This window comes from Mus caroli, chromosome 11 (assembly GCF_900094665.2).
Source record: "Mus caroli chromosome 11, CAROLI_EIJ_v1.1, whole genome shotgun sequence".
Lineage (NCBI taxonomy): Eukaryota > Metazoa > Chordata > Mammalia > Rodentia > Muridae > Mus > Mus caroli.
Window position 1 is genome coordinate 80662070 of NC_034580.1, and position 19088 is coordinate 80681157.

General features: G+C 40.0%; 1 protein-coding gene across 8 annotated transcripts in view; it reads left to right on the top strand.

Moving 5' to 3' along the window:
• Positions 1-19088, top strand: part of Bcas3 (BCAS3 microtubule associated cell migration factor) — a 470064-nt gene that overhangs the window by 92243 nt on the left and 358733 nt on the right. For all 8 annotated transcript variants that reach the window (XM_021178141.2, XM_021178140.2, XM_021178145.2 and 5 more), the window contains exons 9-11: positions 385-492; positions 6955-7031; positions 17345-17421. In XM_021178141.2, the coding sequence (XP_021033800.1) occupies positions 385-492; positions 6955-7031; positions 17345-17421 (262 nt within the window). The remainder of the gene's footprint in view (positions 1-384; positions 493-6954; positions 7032-17344; positions 17422-19088) is intronic.

The window sequence follows — 19088 nt, forward strand, 5'->3', positions numbered from 1 at the left end:
TACATCCATATACATTATCTACCAATTTTATTTGTTCATTTTGAAATCATTTTAATCCTTTAATCAAATTTAGGAAGCATTTCTTACCATGAGCATGTTACTAATCTATTTACAAAATCGAGATGTTCTCTTTCACAGCATTAGTTCTACAGCCGTTCCTGTTGTGGAGCTCTCAGTTCTGCCTGCCTCTGCCTCTGCAGTGTTGGAAATAAAGGCATGGGTCACCCTCCTGGACCTGATGCTACATTTTAAAAAATGAGTTGCCTGGCTGTATTATTTTTATTCTGTGTGATCACCACTAAATATATTTCTTGGTATCATGTGCTGAGAAAATGTTATTGTGCTGTCTTTTCTCCTTAACTTAAAGTAATGTTTGTTTTTTAGCACGACACCACCATACTGCTGTGTGGATCTGTATTCACTCCGTACTGGGGAAATGGTCAAGTCCATTCAGTTTAAAACACCCATTTATGATCTTCACTGTAATAAGCGGTAAGTGTTTTTCATATGCTTACGTTCAAATTGTAATGTGTCTCCTTGACATGTAGAAGGCACTACGATTTCCAGTCACTGAATTTGAAAATAAGTTCAAATTTCCTCCCAGTGAAACAGTTAAGATTTCATATTGAGTACTTTCCAGCCTCCTGATCTAGCCAAGAGTTGTGATTCAGTGTAGAGAGATATGAGTGGAATTTATATAAATGGAGGATCACAGGCAGTGTTCTTGAGAGTACAGGAAATCAAGTATTGGAATGGGGCGTGTCTCTTCCTTTTCAGTGGTGAGGTCAAACCTGGATGTTGCATACGAAAATATTCATGCATAAAACTTCAACCTGAGCCCTTAAGCATTAGTTTGAGGACTGGGCTGCCCTCTGCCCCGTCTAACTTTATATTATTTTGTTACAAAGTCTTGCCAGGTTGCCCAGGCTCTCCTTGGTCTTGTTGTCCTCTTGGCTTAGTGTCTTCAGTGTTGGGATTTTAAGCAAGCATGACTGCATTTTGCCTAATGATTTAGTATGCTTTTTTTATTCCTTAACATTTCGCAATAGTGGTTGTGGTCAGTTTTCTTTCTTAAAAATTATGAGAAAATATTCAAATGTAGATTAAGCTGTGTGAATTCTAGTAATAATAACATTTTTACACAAGCTGTTAGAGAAGAAAGAATCTTAGGAATCCAGTCTGTGTGGCACTTCACTTCATAGGAGGGAAGGCTGAACTTGTGGGATGAGAAATACCTCGATCAGAGTCAGAGACACCAAGTGTAAATCTTCTGCCACTAAGAGCAGACACATAAGATTGGGGAGTGGCTCTGTGATAAAAAGCTCCAGGAATTCAACCCCAAGAACCCAGGGAGGAACCACAGGCACCTGTTGCCCTAACAATCCTAAGGCAAGGTGGGAGGCAGGGCCAGCGGAATCCCGGGATGCTCATGGGCCCGCTAGTCTGGGTACAAGATGCCTCTAAGGAGGTGGAGCATGAGGAGGATATCTGACATTGTCTTTTGAGCTCCACACACATCCACACACATTCTGACAATATGTCCATGCCAACCCACATTCTCACAAATGAGTGTAAATAAGTAAATCTTACAAAAAAGCCCCAAACATGGGGCATAAGAAATTTGTCTTTTGTATGTGGGAAGCCCTGAATTCAATTCTGTGTCTGTGAGTACACTCAAACTCAAGTTGCAAGTTGTAGATGCTGAGGAAAGACTTAGTGAACTAGAAACAGTGCACTGTGTTCACCCTGTCTCAGAGCTGTGTGTGGAATGGTTTGCAGCCAGGAACTTTCCAAGCTTTCCCAAATGGATTTATTAGAATGCAACATTAGAATATACATTCTTTATTTATATTATAAATTCATGAACATTCACACAGAGCAGCAAAACGCTGACTCTTTTTTGTTTAAATTGTTTGCTGAGCTTAAACTAGAGAGGAAATCAACAATATATAATTGCTGTTTAAATATTAATACCATAGTGTATGTGTAGCCAAGAGCGTCACGGTAAAGCTCCTGATTACCCCCAAATCTTCATAGTCACCTGGGTCTGGACCTGCCTTTCTTCAGAAAGCACACAGATCCTTAACAGCTGCGCACAAAATCACCACAGCTGTATTACACATTGATTCAGGAGTGAATGCTGTAACTACACAGGACAATTGTGAGATCGCAACAAGGGTTCAGGAGACCTTTTAGGAGGTGATTGGCAGGTATATAGCTGACAGGTGTGGTGTCTGGCACGAATAGTGATGACCAGCAGAGGGTAGATTTGAGCAAACCTGAGTTTACTCAGAAGTGTATGTTATGGCCTGAGGGAATCCTCAGAGACTCGGGATGTGTGGATGACCAGATGGGCCCGTGTATGCAAACTCCTTTTTTTTTTTTTTTTGCCCGGATCATTTTCCGGGCAAAAGTGTGCAGAGGGTAGGTGAGCACAGTCCTGTGGTTCAGGGTAGCGGCACTAACACAGAGGACCCTTCTGCTTCCCCCAGCACTCTGCACTCAGAGCCTGGGGGCTATTCTGGGCTGCTTCACCAGGGACTCTGGACCTTTTGAGGGCTGACTAGGTATCTCAGTGTGTACTTCCAAGACTGTTCACGAGGAGGTTTATTCAGGGAGTTCTCAGAATGACCTGCTATTGTCATCTCCACTTGATTTGATGATGAGACCTTAGTCTGGTACTATAAAGTCATGGGAGAGGAAGTGCAAACACTGTTTCTGTGAAGTCATTTCAGTAATTACGTAATTTAAGTAAAGCAACTATTGTGACTTAAAATATTCTTGATGCTGTTACACATTTTCCTTTCTGCTGTCAGAATTGAGTTCCTCCACCCCGAGTGTCAGGTTGCTCACACACGCAGGTGACTAGAACAGTGTGAGAGTGCCAGTAGCAGTTCACAGAGCAGGCCCTCCTGTTTGCCACCTGACTGGGTTAAGGTGATGTGAGGACAGGAGGTCAGAAGGATCCTGTGCTGGGGTGAGGCCAGCTTTAGATGGGCTGAGATAAGAGATGCAGCGTACAGCACTGGGGAGCAGGGGAAGAAGCCCTCTAGCCTCTCCACTACCCACAGTGTGAAGAGGAGCAGAGACCAGGCATGTCAGTCCTGCTAGTGGATAGACGTACACCGAAAGCACAGATAGCAATGTGCTCAAGGCCTAGCCCCCTTGATGCTGAAAGGGGTTGAGAGTGGCATGCACCAAGCACATCTGGTCTTTCAACGCAGGGTTCCTTGATGTAACGAGCCCTGGCTGTCCTTTTGCCACCACGCTTGGCCCACCAAGCACTTCTGATTGGGTGTACCAAGTTAACTCAGTGCAGGAAGAATTAATATTGGTCTGTAGAGATTATGCAGTTTGCTGGGTATGGTGACAGAGCCATGTAATTCCAGAACATGAGAGATAAGGCAGGAGGACATCCTCTTCTAAGTAGCCAGCTTGAGGCTAGTCTGTGATACATGACACAGTCTCATAAAATCAAGAGGGGAAGAAGAAAAAGATACTAAAAATAAGAAAAAGTTACTGGAGCCCATGAGCATATGAAAGAAGAGTAGAAAGTTTAACAGGAAGCCAGATGGATCTATACATTTCCTGAAGAGCATAAATTTATGTATACAGAGCCCAAGAGACAAAACTATTTTCAGGTAAAACCGGAGGCCAATGGCTGACAATATGTCCCGAGAGAGTGCATTCTGGGCAGTGGGCAACGGAGTGCTGTGCACTGGAGCTGTGGGTCTCTGCTTCCCACCCTTGCAGTCTAATTCCACTTCTTATGTAACATGTGCTTTAATGTGGTTTCAGTGGTGCAGGATTGCAGGCTACCATGTGTGGCTGCCCACTCTGGGGAATGCCCTTTTATCCTTGTACCCGAACTGGAGCATGTATGACAGATTTCCTTTGCTTCCATAAAACTCGCATCATCGTCGTCTTTACCCTTGTTAGTAATTTTCAGTGCTTGGGATTGAACCCATGGCCTCACAGGTGCTACATATCCTGTTACCATTAGGGTCCTGGCCACACCTTTCCTCTTCAATGTGTAAATTAGGCTCATCTTGAATACCCTATTCTTCTGTGTTTGCCTCTGAGTACCTGGGATTATAAGTCTGCCCCAGGGGCCTAGCTGTCATCCATATATTTCCATCCTTATTAGATATGTCCTTCCAGGTACCACCTCAAGGTCTGAAAATAGGAGCTGTCATTTGTCCTTGGTTGACCTCTGTTTCTGTTCTATTTAACCGTAGTTCCTGTGATTTGATGTAGCAGGGTCAGTCTTCACATTCAACTCACTGAACCCATCTTCTAAAACCATTGTTCCACCCACCTCTTCTTTCCTATTGCATATAGAGCTTGATCAGTTCTCACTACACCTGCTTCTATCCTGTTCTAACCCGCTGGCTGTATGCTGTTTCAATGTCTGTATTCCACCAGGCACACCCACTTTTATTATAGTACCAAAATTTATCCCTCAAGTTTAAGGTGGACATGAGTTCTCTCTGCTCTAAATTCTCCTGTGCACTCATTCCTGTAGCTGACAGTAATGTGTGTCACACCTTTTTGCTCCCTGCTTACCTGACTTTATCTACTGAGAGTTTCTTCCTTGCTATTTGGTGTCCTGTTTCTTGTAAATGTAAAACTTTTCTACCTCAGAATTGTATATACACTGGGGTTTTAGTTAGGCGATTTTCATGATTTCTGATGGATGACAGGGTGGAGTGTGGTGGGGAGAAGGCAAGCAGAGCAATTTATTGCCAGATCCAGATCTAGGACCAGAGCCCAGGCTAGTTAGTATTAAAAATTCTTTTTGGTACGTTTTGTTTAGCATTTTATTCATAGACATTACATTTTGCTGGTATAGTTTCAATTATCTTTGTCTTTGTTGACCCCTGGGCACTAGGCTGTTTGTAGCGATTGTGTTTGGTCTGTGTGATGACTGGAGTGTCGGGCGATGGGTGAGGACGGAGCTCTTTCTCCTTTCTTTCATCAGTCCTGCCAGGTTTATTTTTAAGTGGAGTTGGTGGAATGCATGACTCCTTCCTCCTCTTCCCCCTCCTCCTCCTCCTTTTTTTTTTTTTTTTTTAATTCTAGTGCCCATTTGCTTACTTTGAGTTTCTGGTTATTGGTCCCATGTATATATGTTTGGTTATGTTTTCTGATTATGTCACTATTTTATGCACTGACTTTGTGACTAGTGGCAAGTACTACAGTGACTTGCATGCTCTTAGTGTTTACCTTATCTTGGTTGGTTACTATTTATATTCTTATTCTTCCACTTTACAGATTTAAGGTACTTTTAAAAATAGGATACTTGAAATTATCTGTGTTTTTATATATCGATTTACGTATAATTTAACTTGATTATTTTGTAGTTTCATTGTCTCTTGATTTCATGATTTTTATTAGAAAATGAAGAAAGAATGTAATGTAGCTCAGCCAGAGTGTTTCTGCTAGACGGCGGAAGGTTCTGAGTTGCATCTAGCACACAAAGGATTTTTTAAAAGAGAATTTAAGAGGAGAGAAAACACCCAAGCCCCTTTCAACACTCACACATAGAGAATGCAGAACTCTTTCTTTGGTTCTGGTAATCCTGTTTGTGTGTGTCTCACTGTCTTTATGTACTTATCCTCAGATATGATCTTACTATATATATAGTTTGAGGTGCTCTCGAGCTTTTGATCGTCCTTCCTCAGCCTGCTGGGTTGCTGAGACCACAGGCATGCTTCACCATGCCTGGGGAAGGTTCTGCTGCCTGAATAGGTTCTGGATTTATTTGTTTGTTTGTTTTCTAATTTTTTTGTGCACTCCATTATTTGACTTTTTTTTTTTAAGTGATGGATATTGTCTGAGGGAACAACAGGAACCTTGATCCTGCCTCTGTAAGGCGCTGGGAGTGTGAGGAATTGAGGAAGGCTGTGAGAGGGCTTGGGACAGTCTTTACAGATAGGACACAAATGAAGTTTATTGTGTACTTTATGGGGACAGTGTCTCTGTCTATTATATGCACAAGTGTATAATATATAGAACATTCCACAGATTATGTGATTAGTAACAATAAAACAGCTAACAAACACCAGATGAGTTTTCAACAGACAGCTGAATAATAATAGCAATGGCATAATAGGAGTAATAGTATTTAGAATTCTTCTGCATCAGTAAGTGGAAGTTTTCTACTTTTACAAGACTTGTTTGGTGTGTTTTTACACAATAAATCATAATATTTTCCTGATCAGTTTTTAGCATTTGTCAATTAGATTTGCATGTTAAGTTAAAATAAGATTTATTTGGATTATCTAATATTAAGGATGATTTTTTAAAGTAATCATTAAGTTTGTGTTTTTGTATTTCTGCAAGAAATAGTAAACTCTTAATTCAATATTTGTGATGTATTTTAGCAATTTTACCTTACATCAAAGTATTAGTGGAATTATGCATTCTTTATTTTATAAATTATTACCCTGATTATTTGTAAACTTTGTTCTCTGAAATTACGGTTTATGCCGATTGTTACTAAATTCTAATATACTGACTCACCGAGAAATGCTGACTTATGCTCACTGCAAATGTCTCCGGTTTTGTTGGATGTGCTGAGAAATTCTACAATCTTTAGAGCGATAGATTACATAAAGCCATTTTATATTTAATGCTGCCTTTAAATATCATTGATTACTACTTTTAGTAAGTACCCAACTGGTTAATATTATTCATTCTCAATGCTGTCTGTTTAATTTGAGAATATGAAAATGAAAGTGTTCGTAGGCCACTTTTCAGCTGTAGAATAACTGTCACTTTCTTTGTTTATATGAAAAATTTCATTGTTTTTACTTTTAAGATTTTTAGTTTGCTTTTTTTATTCTATGTATTAAAATGTTTTAAACGTATAATTTAATTATTTATGACTCAGTTCATAGAATCTCACGTTTACTCACGTCCCTATTCTGGTTTTTTCCTCTCTACTTTTAGGATCCTCGTCGTAGTCTTGCAGGAGAAAATTGCTGCCTTTGATAGCTGTACTTTCACAAAAAAATTTTTTGTCACAAGTACGTACCAAATCCTTTTACTTTGTGTCTTGTGTGTTTGTGTCTCTGTTGCTGACTTGATTCTGTCAGCCATGAGTTTCGACACAGCCTCATCCTGTGATTCTTGTGGGCACCATTACTTATAAGGCAGAGGCTTTCCTGGTCTTTCTGTACATGGTGTAAGGTTTTCTCCTGCACTTGAACTGAGTGGTTCTCACTGGTTGCTGTAGCTGTTTTTATGAAGCTGCTGTCCCATCACTAAACATTTTGCATACTTAAAAAAGTGACTGGCGGTGCTGTGGGAAGGGTTTTCCATTTGCACTTTTCACTCTCCCCTGTCTTGCTCCATGACTTTCACTGCTGTCAGGAGCGCAGAAATTAGCATAGAATCTAGTTTCAAGCTGTTTTCAAACACGAATTTAGTGCTAGGTTTTAAAGAGAAGCAGAGGATTGAAACGGGAGGGTGGGAAGTAAGGGATAGATTGATAATATTGAGAGCTGCAATATGCAGGCTTGCCATACTCATTTGTACAGGACAGAGACAATCCGGACATGCCAACCAGGGTCAGCTAGCTGTCCTGTACCCTAGTGAGTCTGTGACAGAGCAGTTTTTTAATTTCGTTTTTCCTGCAGCCAACTAAGTTAATAGTTTTCCCCAACGAGTCTGATACGTATATCTTACAGAAATAGTTTAGTGGGTCTCCATTTTGCAATGAACTTGAAATACAGTACAGACTTACAAGATGTTTGCTGAGTAGCTACCCTATGTTAGGCTTCAGGTAGTAGTGTATGTCGATATTGTTCCTTTACTTATTGGGCAATTTCTTTGTTATAACTTCATTATATATTACAGATAATTACATGCATCTGGTACTACATGCAGTAAGATGTGACAATTCAGTACAGTGCATGTGTCACATTTTGTGGACCATAAAGAATTGTAAGACTGTCCTATCCCCTTATGCCCTTAATTGTTTTCTCTGATTTTGTGACTATTATTATTTTCAGTGCTAGGAGTCTCTGTCGAGTCCCTTCTAACTTGACTCCAGCATATATTTCCTGGTTGTTATTTCTCTATCAATTCAGGGTCTTACAACATTAAAATGGAGTGGTGGAGACTAACATGATTGGTTTTCTTTTAAAGGTTTATTTGTTCATAAAAATGTATATGTATGTATATGTACACTCAGATGCAAGAAGAGGGTGTTCTGCGCTGGGCCTGTGAGGTTCCTTTTGAGCAATGATTGAGATATGTATCTTTTTTTGTTGTTGTTGTTTAAATATTTATTTATTTATTTAATGTATGCGAGTGCACTGTAGCTGTACAGATGGTTGTGAGCCTTTATATGGTTGTTGGGAATTGAATTTTAGGACCTCTGCTTGCTTCAGTTGGCCCTGCTCACTTCAGTCCCTGCTTGATCCAGCCCAAAGATTTATTTATTATTATACATAAGTACACTGTAGCTGTCTTTAGATGCGCCAGAAGAGGGTGTCAGATATAGCTGTACAGATGGTTGTGAGCCACCATGTGGTGCTGGGATTTGAACTCAGGACCTTTGGAAGAGCAGTCAGTGCTCTTACCGGCTGAGACATCTTGCCAGCCTGGGATATGTATCTTTTTGAGATAATTTCCTTATAGAGCCTATTTACAGTATTTATGATATTTTTATTAATTCTTTGGAAATTTTATACAGTGTACTCACACTGCTCAATTCCTTGAAAGAACACCCTTACCTAACTACCCATACCTTACTTCCAGTCATTGTCCTCCTCTTCCTCCTCCTTTTTAAAATTCTTTTCTTTTTTCTTCTCTTCTCTTCTCTTCTCTTCTCTTCTCTTCTCTTCTCTTCTCTTCTCTTCTCTTCTCTCTTTTTTCTTGAGACAGGGTTTCTCTGTGTAGCTCTAGCTATCCTGGAACTCACTTTGTAGACCAGGCTGGCCTCGAACTCAGAAATTCGCCTGCCTCTGCCTCCCAAGTGCTGGGATTAAAGGCGTGCGCCACCACGCCCGGCTTTTACTTCTTTTTTTAAAAGATTTTTTTTTAATGTATACGAGTACACTGTAACTGTACAGGTGGTTGTGAGGCATCATGTAGTTGCTAGGAATTGAACTCGGGACCTCTGCTCACTCTGGCCCCGCTCACTCCCACTCAAAGATTTATTTATTATTATTATATGTAAGTACATTGTAGCTGTCTTTAAACACACCAGAAGAGGGCATCAGATCTCATTATGGATGGTTGTGAGCCAGCCACCATGTGGTTGCTGGGATTTAAACTCAGGACCTTTGGAAGAGCAGTCAGTGCTCTTCTTATCCGCTGAGCCATCTCACCAGCTCTGTTTTTACTTCTTTTAGCCTGGCTATTAGAAAATGTAGAATCATGCATGTAGTCTATGTTGTTTCTGTGCCACAGTGCACAGCACACCCAGGGACATGTGGTTCAGGAGCATGTCTGCCCTTTCTTTCATAGGAATTACTGCAATCCATATAGCCATATAGCTGCAAAGTGAAGTAAGACAGACCCCTAAGAGACCCTGTCCCCATAAGACAGGCTGAGCTGAGAAAGGAAAAGAGAAAGGGCCACAGGATTCTGCCGGCCAAGAATTGAGCCAGTAACAAGCCCTCCCCACTTGGGTGGCCACAGGAAGCAGAAGCCTTGCTGATTCCGGGCAGGAACTGATTTCCTGGTGCTTCGGAGAACAATCCACCAGAAAACAAAGTGAAGGGCCTTCAAAAGGAACCCAAGAAGGCTTCAAATGCGGATCTCCAGGGCTCTGCAGGGCAGTCCATCCCTGCTCCATCCCATCTCCACCCTCACCCCGGATTTAAACTGGCTTCCACACAGGTCCCAGCTCAGCCAGCTCTGTGTACAGCTCCAGGTGAGGACAGAGAAAGCAGAAACCAGAGAAGAAAACAGGCTCTGCCGGCACGTTCTCACAACATGGGGGCTATGCAGTTGAGAGATGGTCCATGTTCCTGCATCTGTGCCTTTGACTTGGGAAAGGGAAGGACAAAAACCATCGTTTTTTGGAGCAGGACCCATGAAGCTGAGTGTCCAGGTCAGGCACTATATTCTAAGAAGATAGTAAGATCTTCATGGGCTGGCGAAACGGCTCAGCAAGTTAACCCTTGTGGCCAAGCCTTGGAAGCCTGAATTTAATCTCCAGGATCTATATGGTGGAAGGAGAGAACTAACTCCCAAACGCTGTCCTCTGATGTCCCTATATGCACCACGGTGTATATAAAAGTGCAAGTGCACGCATATTTATTACACACACACATATGTTATAATCACATGTGTTTGTAAAAAAGTTTTTAAAGATGCAATTCCATTTAAGGATAAATCTTTTTTTTTTTTGGCTTTTTTTTTTTTTTTTTTTTTTTTTTTTTTTTTTTTTTTTTTCTCTTCTCTTCTCTTCTTTTCTTTTCTTTCTTTTTTCTTGAGACAGGGTTTCTCTGTGTAGCCCTGGCTGTCCTGGAATTCACTCTGACTGGCCTCGAACTCAGAAATCCTCTGCCTCCCAAGTGCTGGGATCAAAGGCGTGCGCCACCACTGCTGGGCCTTTTTAAATTTTTTTATCCTCATGCATATGACAGAGTCAGGCTTGACTTGAACTCAGACATCTCCAGCTGACTTCCTGACCTAACTTACTGAGTTATAATTTACTTTTTAAGTGGATATTTAGCTGCAAAATCAGCAATTCATTTAACATACACTTTAAAATATACTTTCATTATGGACAAATAATTAAGCCAGGTAGGCTTAGGGCATGTTTTATTGGTATGGTATTTAGTTAGCAACTTAGTTAGCAAATACATGCAGCCTTTTCATGAGTGCTAGCAACACATACATAATTACATTAATTACATTTTTATATTATCTGTACTGTTTGACTTAAAGAACACAGAGGCTTAATTATTTTGTAACATTCAAATTAAAACAAAAATATATAATTTTATTAGCATTGGATTAATATTTTATACTTAATATTTTGGATGCACTGAAGGTAGAGTTGGTGCTTTGCACTCTATATTTCAATGAAATTTCTTTGTATTAATGTTAGTATAATAGCATAGATTTATTTATTTACTTATTTATTATCCTTTCCCCTCCTGTCCTTCCTCCTCCACTCTCCTCCCTCCCTTTCTCTCTTGTCTTGTTCTGTTTCTTCCCTTTCAACAGAATCTTTCTCAGTTTGTACCCACAATGATAGTAAATTTGTTATCCTTCTGCCTCAGCCCCCGAGTGCTAGGGTAATAGGCATTCCTTACTGTTTTTTTCCCTCTCTAGTCTTTATTTCTCTGTCTTTTACCATCCCTGTGTGTGTGTCTCAGTGGGTGTTCTTTACTGAATATTTCTAAATATTTAACCTTGTGTTTCTGTACCCTTGCATAGTGTGTGAATTGTTCAGAGATCAGCAAGTGTCTACAGTATTTCTGGTCCCTTGTAAGTGACATACAACTGACAGCTAAGCCATCATTGTCTTGTATTCCACCACCAGGGGATTCTCACATACTCTCTCAGAATATGTGCAATGACTCATGTACTGGGGATGCCTTAAAGCCTCTATTAGTAGAGATTGCAGTCATCCTGACAAACTACTAGAGAGATGAGGCAGGAGGATTTCAAGTTCAAGTCATGTCCATGTAATTTAGTGAGAAACTTTTTCAATAAAAAGTAAAAAGGAACTGGGGTTGGATATATTAGGGTCCTTGTGTAGCTTGTGTGAGGCACTGGGCTCAGTCCCCAGTCCAAACCAAACCAAACCAATCTAAACCAAGCAAACAAACAAAAAACAAAGAAATCATCAAGTGTTTAGAAAACAACAATAGAAACCCTTGATTTCTTGCTTCCTACCATAAGTAATACCTGTTGCAGTCTCTGCAGTGTGGAGCTTCCTTATTTAGTCAGTCCCTGTCCCTGTTGTACCCTCCTCTAGGACTTACCGGTCTCAGTTCTGAACTCCAGGGATTGAGTTTTATCCAAGTGACTTGTAGTTAACAAAGCTTGATGATGAATGTCATCATCAGCAAGAATTAGGATCACTGCATCACACCATCATTCAATAGATTTAAGTCATGATTTCTGGCATGGTGGTGGCTTCTACCTGAAATTCTAGCATTTCGGAAGCAGAAACAAGATAATTGCTGTGAATTTGAAGCCTGGCTACATAAGTGTGTTCCAGGACAGCTTTAGCTATTGAGACTCTATTTCAAGTAAAGCAAAATTTAACATACCCTCACCACTAATAAAAACATTTCAAACCAAATTCAGTGTGATTAAATTCATATGCAGCTGGCAAACAGTGCCACTCCATAACATTATTGAGCCTTGTTTTTCTCCAGTTTCTGCACTATTCCAAACTTTCAGGTAATTTCTTAACTGTGTTTAAGTTGATACAGATCTCACATATTTTTCTATGCTTTAATTTTGATTGATGCAGAGATTGACAGAAGTGTTGGGAGGTGGGCACGCTGCATTGGGTTTTGAGGTAGCACATTTGCCTGTAGCATGTGTCTGCTCTTCATTTATTATACCCACTGTGGTAGTTTGTTTGTTAAAAAGAGTTTCATGTAGTTCAGGGTGGCCTCATCTTTTATCTCCATGCCTCCATTTTTGGAGTGCTGGGATTATAGGTCAGTCATGCCTAGTTTTACAGTGCTGTAGATGGAGCCTGTAGTTTGGTATGAGACAGGGAAGGCATATACCAACTCAGCTGCATCTCCAGCCTGGTACTCTGTTCAGAAAGAAGTAAGATTGTACCCTGTGAAGAGTTACAAGATCTCTACTTAGTGAGGATGTCATTTTGTTCGTGCAGACATTTAGCTTCTGAAGTAGAATGGGAAGCTTTTGCATAATGCATTCTTAGCTGAAGGCCTTAGTTATGCATGAATACAATGCGACTATTGTAAAATGAGCAGAGTCTTCGGTGCCCATCAGAGCGGGCATCATGGGGATTTGTGCCAAAGAGTGGATGGGCGGGGTAAAGGGAGCTGATAGAGAACTGGTAACAGAGCGCATCCAACAGGACGAGAAAGGAGACACCTTTGTTCGGATGTACAGAGAAGTTGGACTTAAGCAGCTGTCCAGTGTGGAAATCTAAAACCCAGGGATGATTAGGAAAACAAAAGACAAAGACTGATAGATGTCATTAGTAGTCATTTTAAGGATCCTTTGAAGTTGAAAGGCAGATACAGAGTCTCCAGAGAGACCAGAGTGTCTGATAAACAGTCTCCTTGCATCTGCCTGTGTTTTCAGTTTGAGAAGGAAAGTTACTTTGTGCAGTCCTAATGTTATTAGTGTTAGAATGTCTGTTCTTTGTTTATGTTAATGATGAGCAACACATGGAACACATGGAAATGAGTTTAAAGTAGCTTTAAAATGCAAAGTTATAATTTTGGGTAAGAGAAGCTTGCTTGATTTATATATTTTTCAGGCTGCCTTGTAACTACCACTCCCTACGTTTGTAATATGAATCATGAAGGATTGGTAAGCCCTGCCTTCTGGGTCAGTTTATATGTTAAATTTACCTCCATGGCTTTGGGTTATTCATAAGGCAAGAGGCTTCTCTGATGTTTCTTGGTCCTGTGCAGAAAATTCTGCACATGTGTATATGTGCGGTGACCTAAACTGTCGCTTTCTGTTCACTGCACGTTATTCCCACCTCTTGAGGTTTTGGATGGCAAAGTGCTCAAAATCATATGTTTCATATACACACAGAGGAACAGAGAATAAAATACAAAGTTTCTCTAAGCCCATAGAACCTTAAAAGGCCATTAATCATAGGTATGATGTCTCAGTCAGCTCCCAAATTGTGTGCATATTTCTGGGTTGCGCTCAGAGTACTCTGATCTAACATTGGATCTTATGGCTGCTGTCTAACAGAGCTTAGAGATATCCTTCGGCCCTGTTTGCAGCCTTCATTATCCCTCCACCCTCTCACTGTCTGTGTCCTCCCTCTCCGCCTCACCTCCCTCCCTCCTTCCACTCCCCTTTCAAACCCCTTAGCCTGGGTTTATGTAGCCCAGGTGGACTCTGAAGTCCTTATACTCCTGCCTTTGCTTCCCAAGGGTGGTTTATAGACACACCCATCATCATACCTGAGCACCAGTTCTTAGTTCTTGTTTAATAATCCTAAATTTCATGGGTATTAGACATGTATCTGTAAATCGGTTAACAGAAATTACTTTCTGTATCCTTCTGGAATGTTATGGGTGACATTCGTGTGAACCTGAGAACATTCCAGCTTTTAATGTGTGTGTGTGTGCTTTCTGTTTTCTTGTCTATGAACATTTGATTGCAAGTTTTTGTTATTATATATTTTTTCCTGATGGTCAGTTATTCTGGTTACTTTTCATACCTTTGATAATTTATGCCTTAGTTCATTTTTAATTTAAAAGTAACTCATTATTGAATTGTTTTCTTGTTTTCTAAAATGTGTCACCTGTCACTTATAGGTTACAGATATGTCCCTCCATTCTGCTGCTTGTCCTTTTGCTTCCTGATTATGTTGTGAGTGTTTTGACTGTATCTGTATATTTGTGTCATATATGTACCTTCTGCATACAGATGCCAGAGCAAGGATTGGATCTCTGACACTGGAGTTTATAGGAGATTGTAAGCCATGTGGGTACTGGTATTGAACCGAACTCCTCTGCAAGAGCAGCAAATGTTTTAACCACTGGGCCATCTCTCCAGTGCCTGTTTTTCATATTGATGGGGTTCTTTAAAATTTTTTTTTCAGCCAAAGCTGTGTATTGTCAAATGTATGAAACTGTTATTCTAAACCTGAGGACACATGCAGAGTTCCTCATTTTGGTTTTTATTTGTTTTGTTTTAGAGACAAGGTTTCTCTGTTTAGCCTTGGCTGCTCTGTAACTTAAACTGTAGACCAGGTTTGCCTCCAATCAGAGGTCCATCTACCTCTGCCTCCCTAGTGCTAGGACTAAAGGCGTGCAGGTCACACCTGGCTTCATGTTGTACTTTTAAATATCATCTTTTCTGAACAAATTAAACAGTTTTTTTAAGATTCATTTATTTTACTATTTTTATGTTTATGAGTCCATAGCCTGATGTCCTTAAAGGTCAGAAGAAAGCTTCCGATCCCCTGTAACTGGGGTTGCAGAAGGCTGAGGGATGCCATGGGGATACGGGGTGGAACTGAGGCTGGGTCCCTTGCAAGAACAAGAAGTGCTCTTAACTGCTCATCATTTTTATAGCTCTGAAGGACATTTTGTATGTGGTGTCCAGGTTCATTAGTATATAGGTAACTTTGACCATTGATTTGCTCGGGTATGTTTGTTAAAGGTTAGTGGACTGAGGTGGGCATGATGGGGTAGTGTTACCTTTAGCCTCTGTGTTGGCTTTTGGGAGGAAGAGGTAAGCAGATCCGCAGAGTTTGAGGCCTTTCTGGTCCTCTCAGGCTTATAGGCCTGAGAGTATTGAAGTCTTGTTTTCCAACTATGTTCAAGTTATACTTCTGTTCGGAACAGCTTTCTGGCCTGGTTTCTGGTAAAATTGCATCATTTTCTTGTGCCTTTAAGATTCTTTACCTGAACAAGAAATTAGGCCAATCTCCCTGCAACCTCCTTCCTCAGTGCCCTTAGTGGTCACTACAATTGTCTTCTGTGGAATAGGAGTTGATATGGGGCTCTTGGATTCCTTCTATCTTGATTTTAATTTGAAAGCCCCAGTTTTGCTAATGCCCAGTTGCCTCTGTTTACTTTTTTAAATGGCATTGTAAACATCTTTGAATTCCTTGTAATATTTCAGAGTTTTAAATCTCTACTCTCGACACAGTTCACTTGTTTTTATAGTTAGTTAGAGGTCACAGTTAATTGTTAGAGGCGTTATGCCTATTCGTCTGGGATAATGATCTGCGGCTGATACTAGCTGTAAAATAGTGTTCTGAAAACGATTTGCTTGTACTCCACTCTATGAGACCCTGGAGCCAGGAGGTGTCTTCCTTAGGTTAGAATCAAAGAAGAGATGTAGAAGCATCTAGTATCAGTGGGAATGGTTATGGGAGTTGATTTAAAATTAGATTGTTTAGATTTTTAGTTTAGTTTTTTTTTTTTTTTTTTTGAGGCAATCTTTCTTGGTCTTAGTTCAATCTCTAGTCTTAGCATGGCCTATATGTCCTGGTGTTCTCTCTTAAACCTTCCTTTTTGGTTTTTAAAGCTAATTCTGGAGAATAACTACCTCTAATGTGATTTTAGCATTTAGATGTCTCATTATAACAGAAATGATGTGAATTTCAAATCTCCAAGTACTTCATACTACACAGTAGGGCACTTCTGTTTGTGTGTGTTGTCTTTGTACAGTCTTCAGGATGCCCTTGTTTTCTGTGTGCCAACACAACATGCCTTTAGCAGTGATAGCACCATCCTGATTCCCTAGACACCCTGATAGGCAGGAGAGATCCAACATAAAGAGAAGAGGGCAGATCCCTGTGAGCCCCTGACTAAGAATTCAGAAGTAACAATAGTAGACACATCCTATTAATTTCACTTGTTGGTTTCAGCAGCTGGCACTGGGAGAAGACATATGACATCATCTGGTTTTCCTGCATCCTGCTACAGAGGCATCCTTTGATGTTGCTCACTGCCCACGTTTCTTCACCCTCCCTTTCCACCGTTGTAGCATCATTTTCTTTCTGATACGTTTGCACATGGATATAATTGCTTTTTCGCCCTTCCTACCATTTTAGACTTTCTGTCCTCTCCAAAAAGTCTTCTTTTTTTTTTTTTTAATTTTTTGAAAATTTGAGGACATTTTGAAGAGTTGTGTGGCTACTGAGAAAGAGATACGAGCTTGGATCCCATGTGGAATCTCCTAGTATTATTGTGGAAATAATGATTTCCAAAACGTCTTCTTAAATTTGTGAACTTTACTTAGGAACTTGAGTCATTTCCTTGTAACTTCATCTTGTTCTTCAGGAATTACAGTATAGAGGCTTTAGTTAATGAAGTGACTTCCAGGTCTTCCTGCTTTAGTTGCAGGAGAGTCTCTAGAGAAGTGGGGAAAGTATAAGTATTTAAGTATTATAATAAGGAATACTGGGCTGGGCATGTCATGCACGCATTTGACCCCAGCACTTGGGAGGCAGAAACAGGCAGATTGGTATGAGTTCAAGCCTACTTGGTCTATGTAGTGAGTTTCATGACAGCTAGGAGTACATAGAGAGACCCTGTCCCAAAGCAAAACAAATCAATGAATACTATTATTTGAATTTTAAGAAGTTTTAAATTTTTTTTTTATTTTCCCCAAGAAGTGATACATTCATGGAAAAGGTATTATAGAAATTCTTAATACTGTTTTTTGGAACTTGCAGGTTGTTATCCTTGTCCTGGGCCAAACATGAATCCCATTGCTCTTGGGAGCCGCTGGCTTGCTTATGCAGAAAATAAGGTAAGACTTGGCGCAGATGTGGGTTAGTTTTGGTTGACTATTGATGCTGAATATTGATACTGTTGGTGAATACTAGTTGTGAATGTTTTATTTTGTTTGCCTTTATTTATACACTGCTACTCTGACTGTTAAGGATTCATAGCTGTGTCTGGTGGCACATAGCTGTGTATGTAGCACTTGGAAGTCATAGTCAGGATGGTCACCTCAAGACAGGGCTCACCTGGTGTCTTAGTTAGAGTTTTATTGCTGTTAACAGACACCATGAACTAGGCAACTCTTACAAGGGGCTGGCATATAGGTTCAGAGGTTCAGTCCATTATCATCAAGGTGGGAGCATGGCAGCATACAGGCTGGTATGGTACAGGAGGAGCTGAGAGTTCTACATCTTCATCTGAAGGCTAATATGACTAACTTCCAGGCAGTTCGGAGGAGGCTCTCAAAGCCCATCCACACAGTGGCACACTTCTTCCAACAAGGCCACATCTGCTCCAACATGGCCACACCTTGGGCCAAGCATATTCTTACCACCATACCTGGGGTGCCCAGGCCAGCCTTATATTGTAAGCCCTAAAACAGTCCATTACCTAATTAGAGATTAGGTATTGTCCTAAAACAGAAAAATCCTATTTTCTTCCTTTGTTGTTGTGACAGGTTCTTTTCAGCTCAGGCTGAACTTGATATCCTGAAGTAATGGGACTAGCAGCATGTGTCACCACATGGTAGCTGTCCTTAAATAAAGGCTTTGTAGAGCCTTTGTTGTTCTAGTCTGGCTTCTTCACGGAACTTTTGCCCAGAGATTATTTAGTATTAATTAAAACATTGAGATAGCTTATCCTAGCAATGCTTGCTAAAAGACAGCAGTTTCCAGGAATAATTGTGAAGCCTTTTGTCTTGACTAGATTGGAATCATATGATACGGGACAATTTTATTGCCCCTATATGGTCAACAACTAGATTCTATATTTGTTTTAATAATTAAAGCACACACAAGGCCTTGTAGGACATACAAATGCATATATATACATATATATCTCTGTGTGTGTGTATTTATATGTATTTACATGGATATAACTATATATATTTGCTATAATATTAAAGGTTGCCACATGTATTTTTAATATCTTAAAGCTTTATATATAGTCCAGTAAATCATAAATTTTAAATTACAAAATAAGGTATAAATCTTATACCATTTAGGACTCCACCTGTAAATGTAGAATAAAGTCTAAAAAGTCCTGTTGGTTTTAAGGATTAACATTCTTGCTTCATTTTTCTTGGTTACATGGTTATTGTGTCTTGAGAATATTATGAAATAATACAAAACAGTTCTTGACAAAATCAGGATGTGGTGCAGTAAGTAAGCACTTGGTAAAGCCACAGAACTCATAAATCAACTGGCCTCCGGAATGCATAGAATCAAGAATGGGCTCACAAATACCATTTTTCTAGATGAAGTCCTTAATTCCTTTTCCAAAAGCCTGTCTGCAAAAATTAAGATATTTTGCATGTTACTGAGTGCTCTATTTATACTCCTTCTCTTTTGGTCTCTTTATTTTCCCATAAAAATAGCTCTTTTCAAACGATTCTTTTCAAACGATTCTCTTCTTACAGTTAAATAGGGTGACATAATGGTGTCTCCTAGTGTTTATATTCGTCATGCGTTTCCC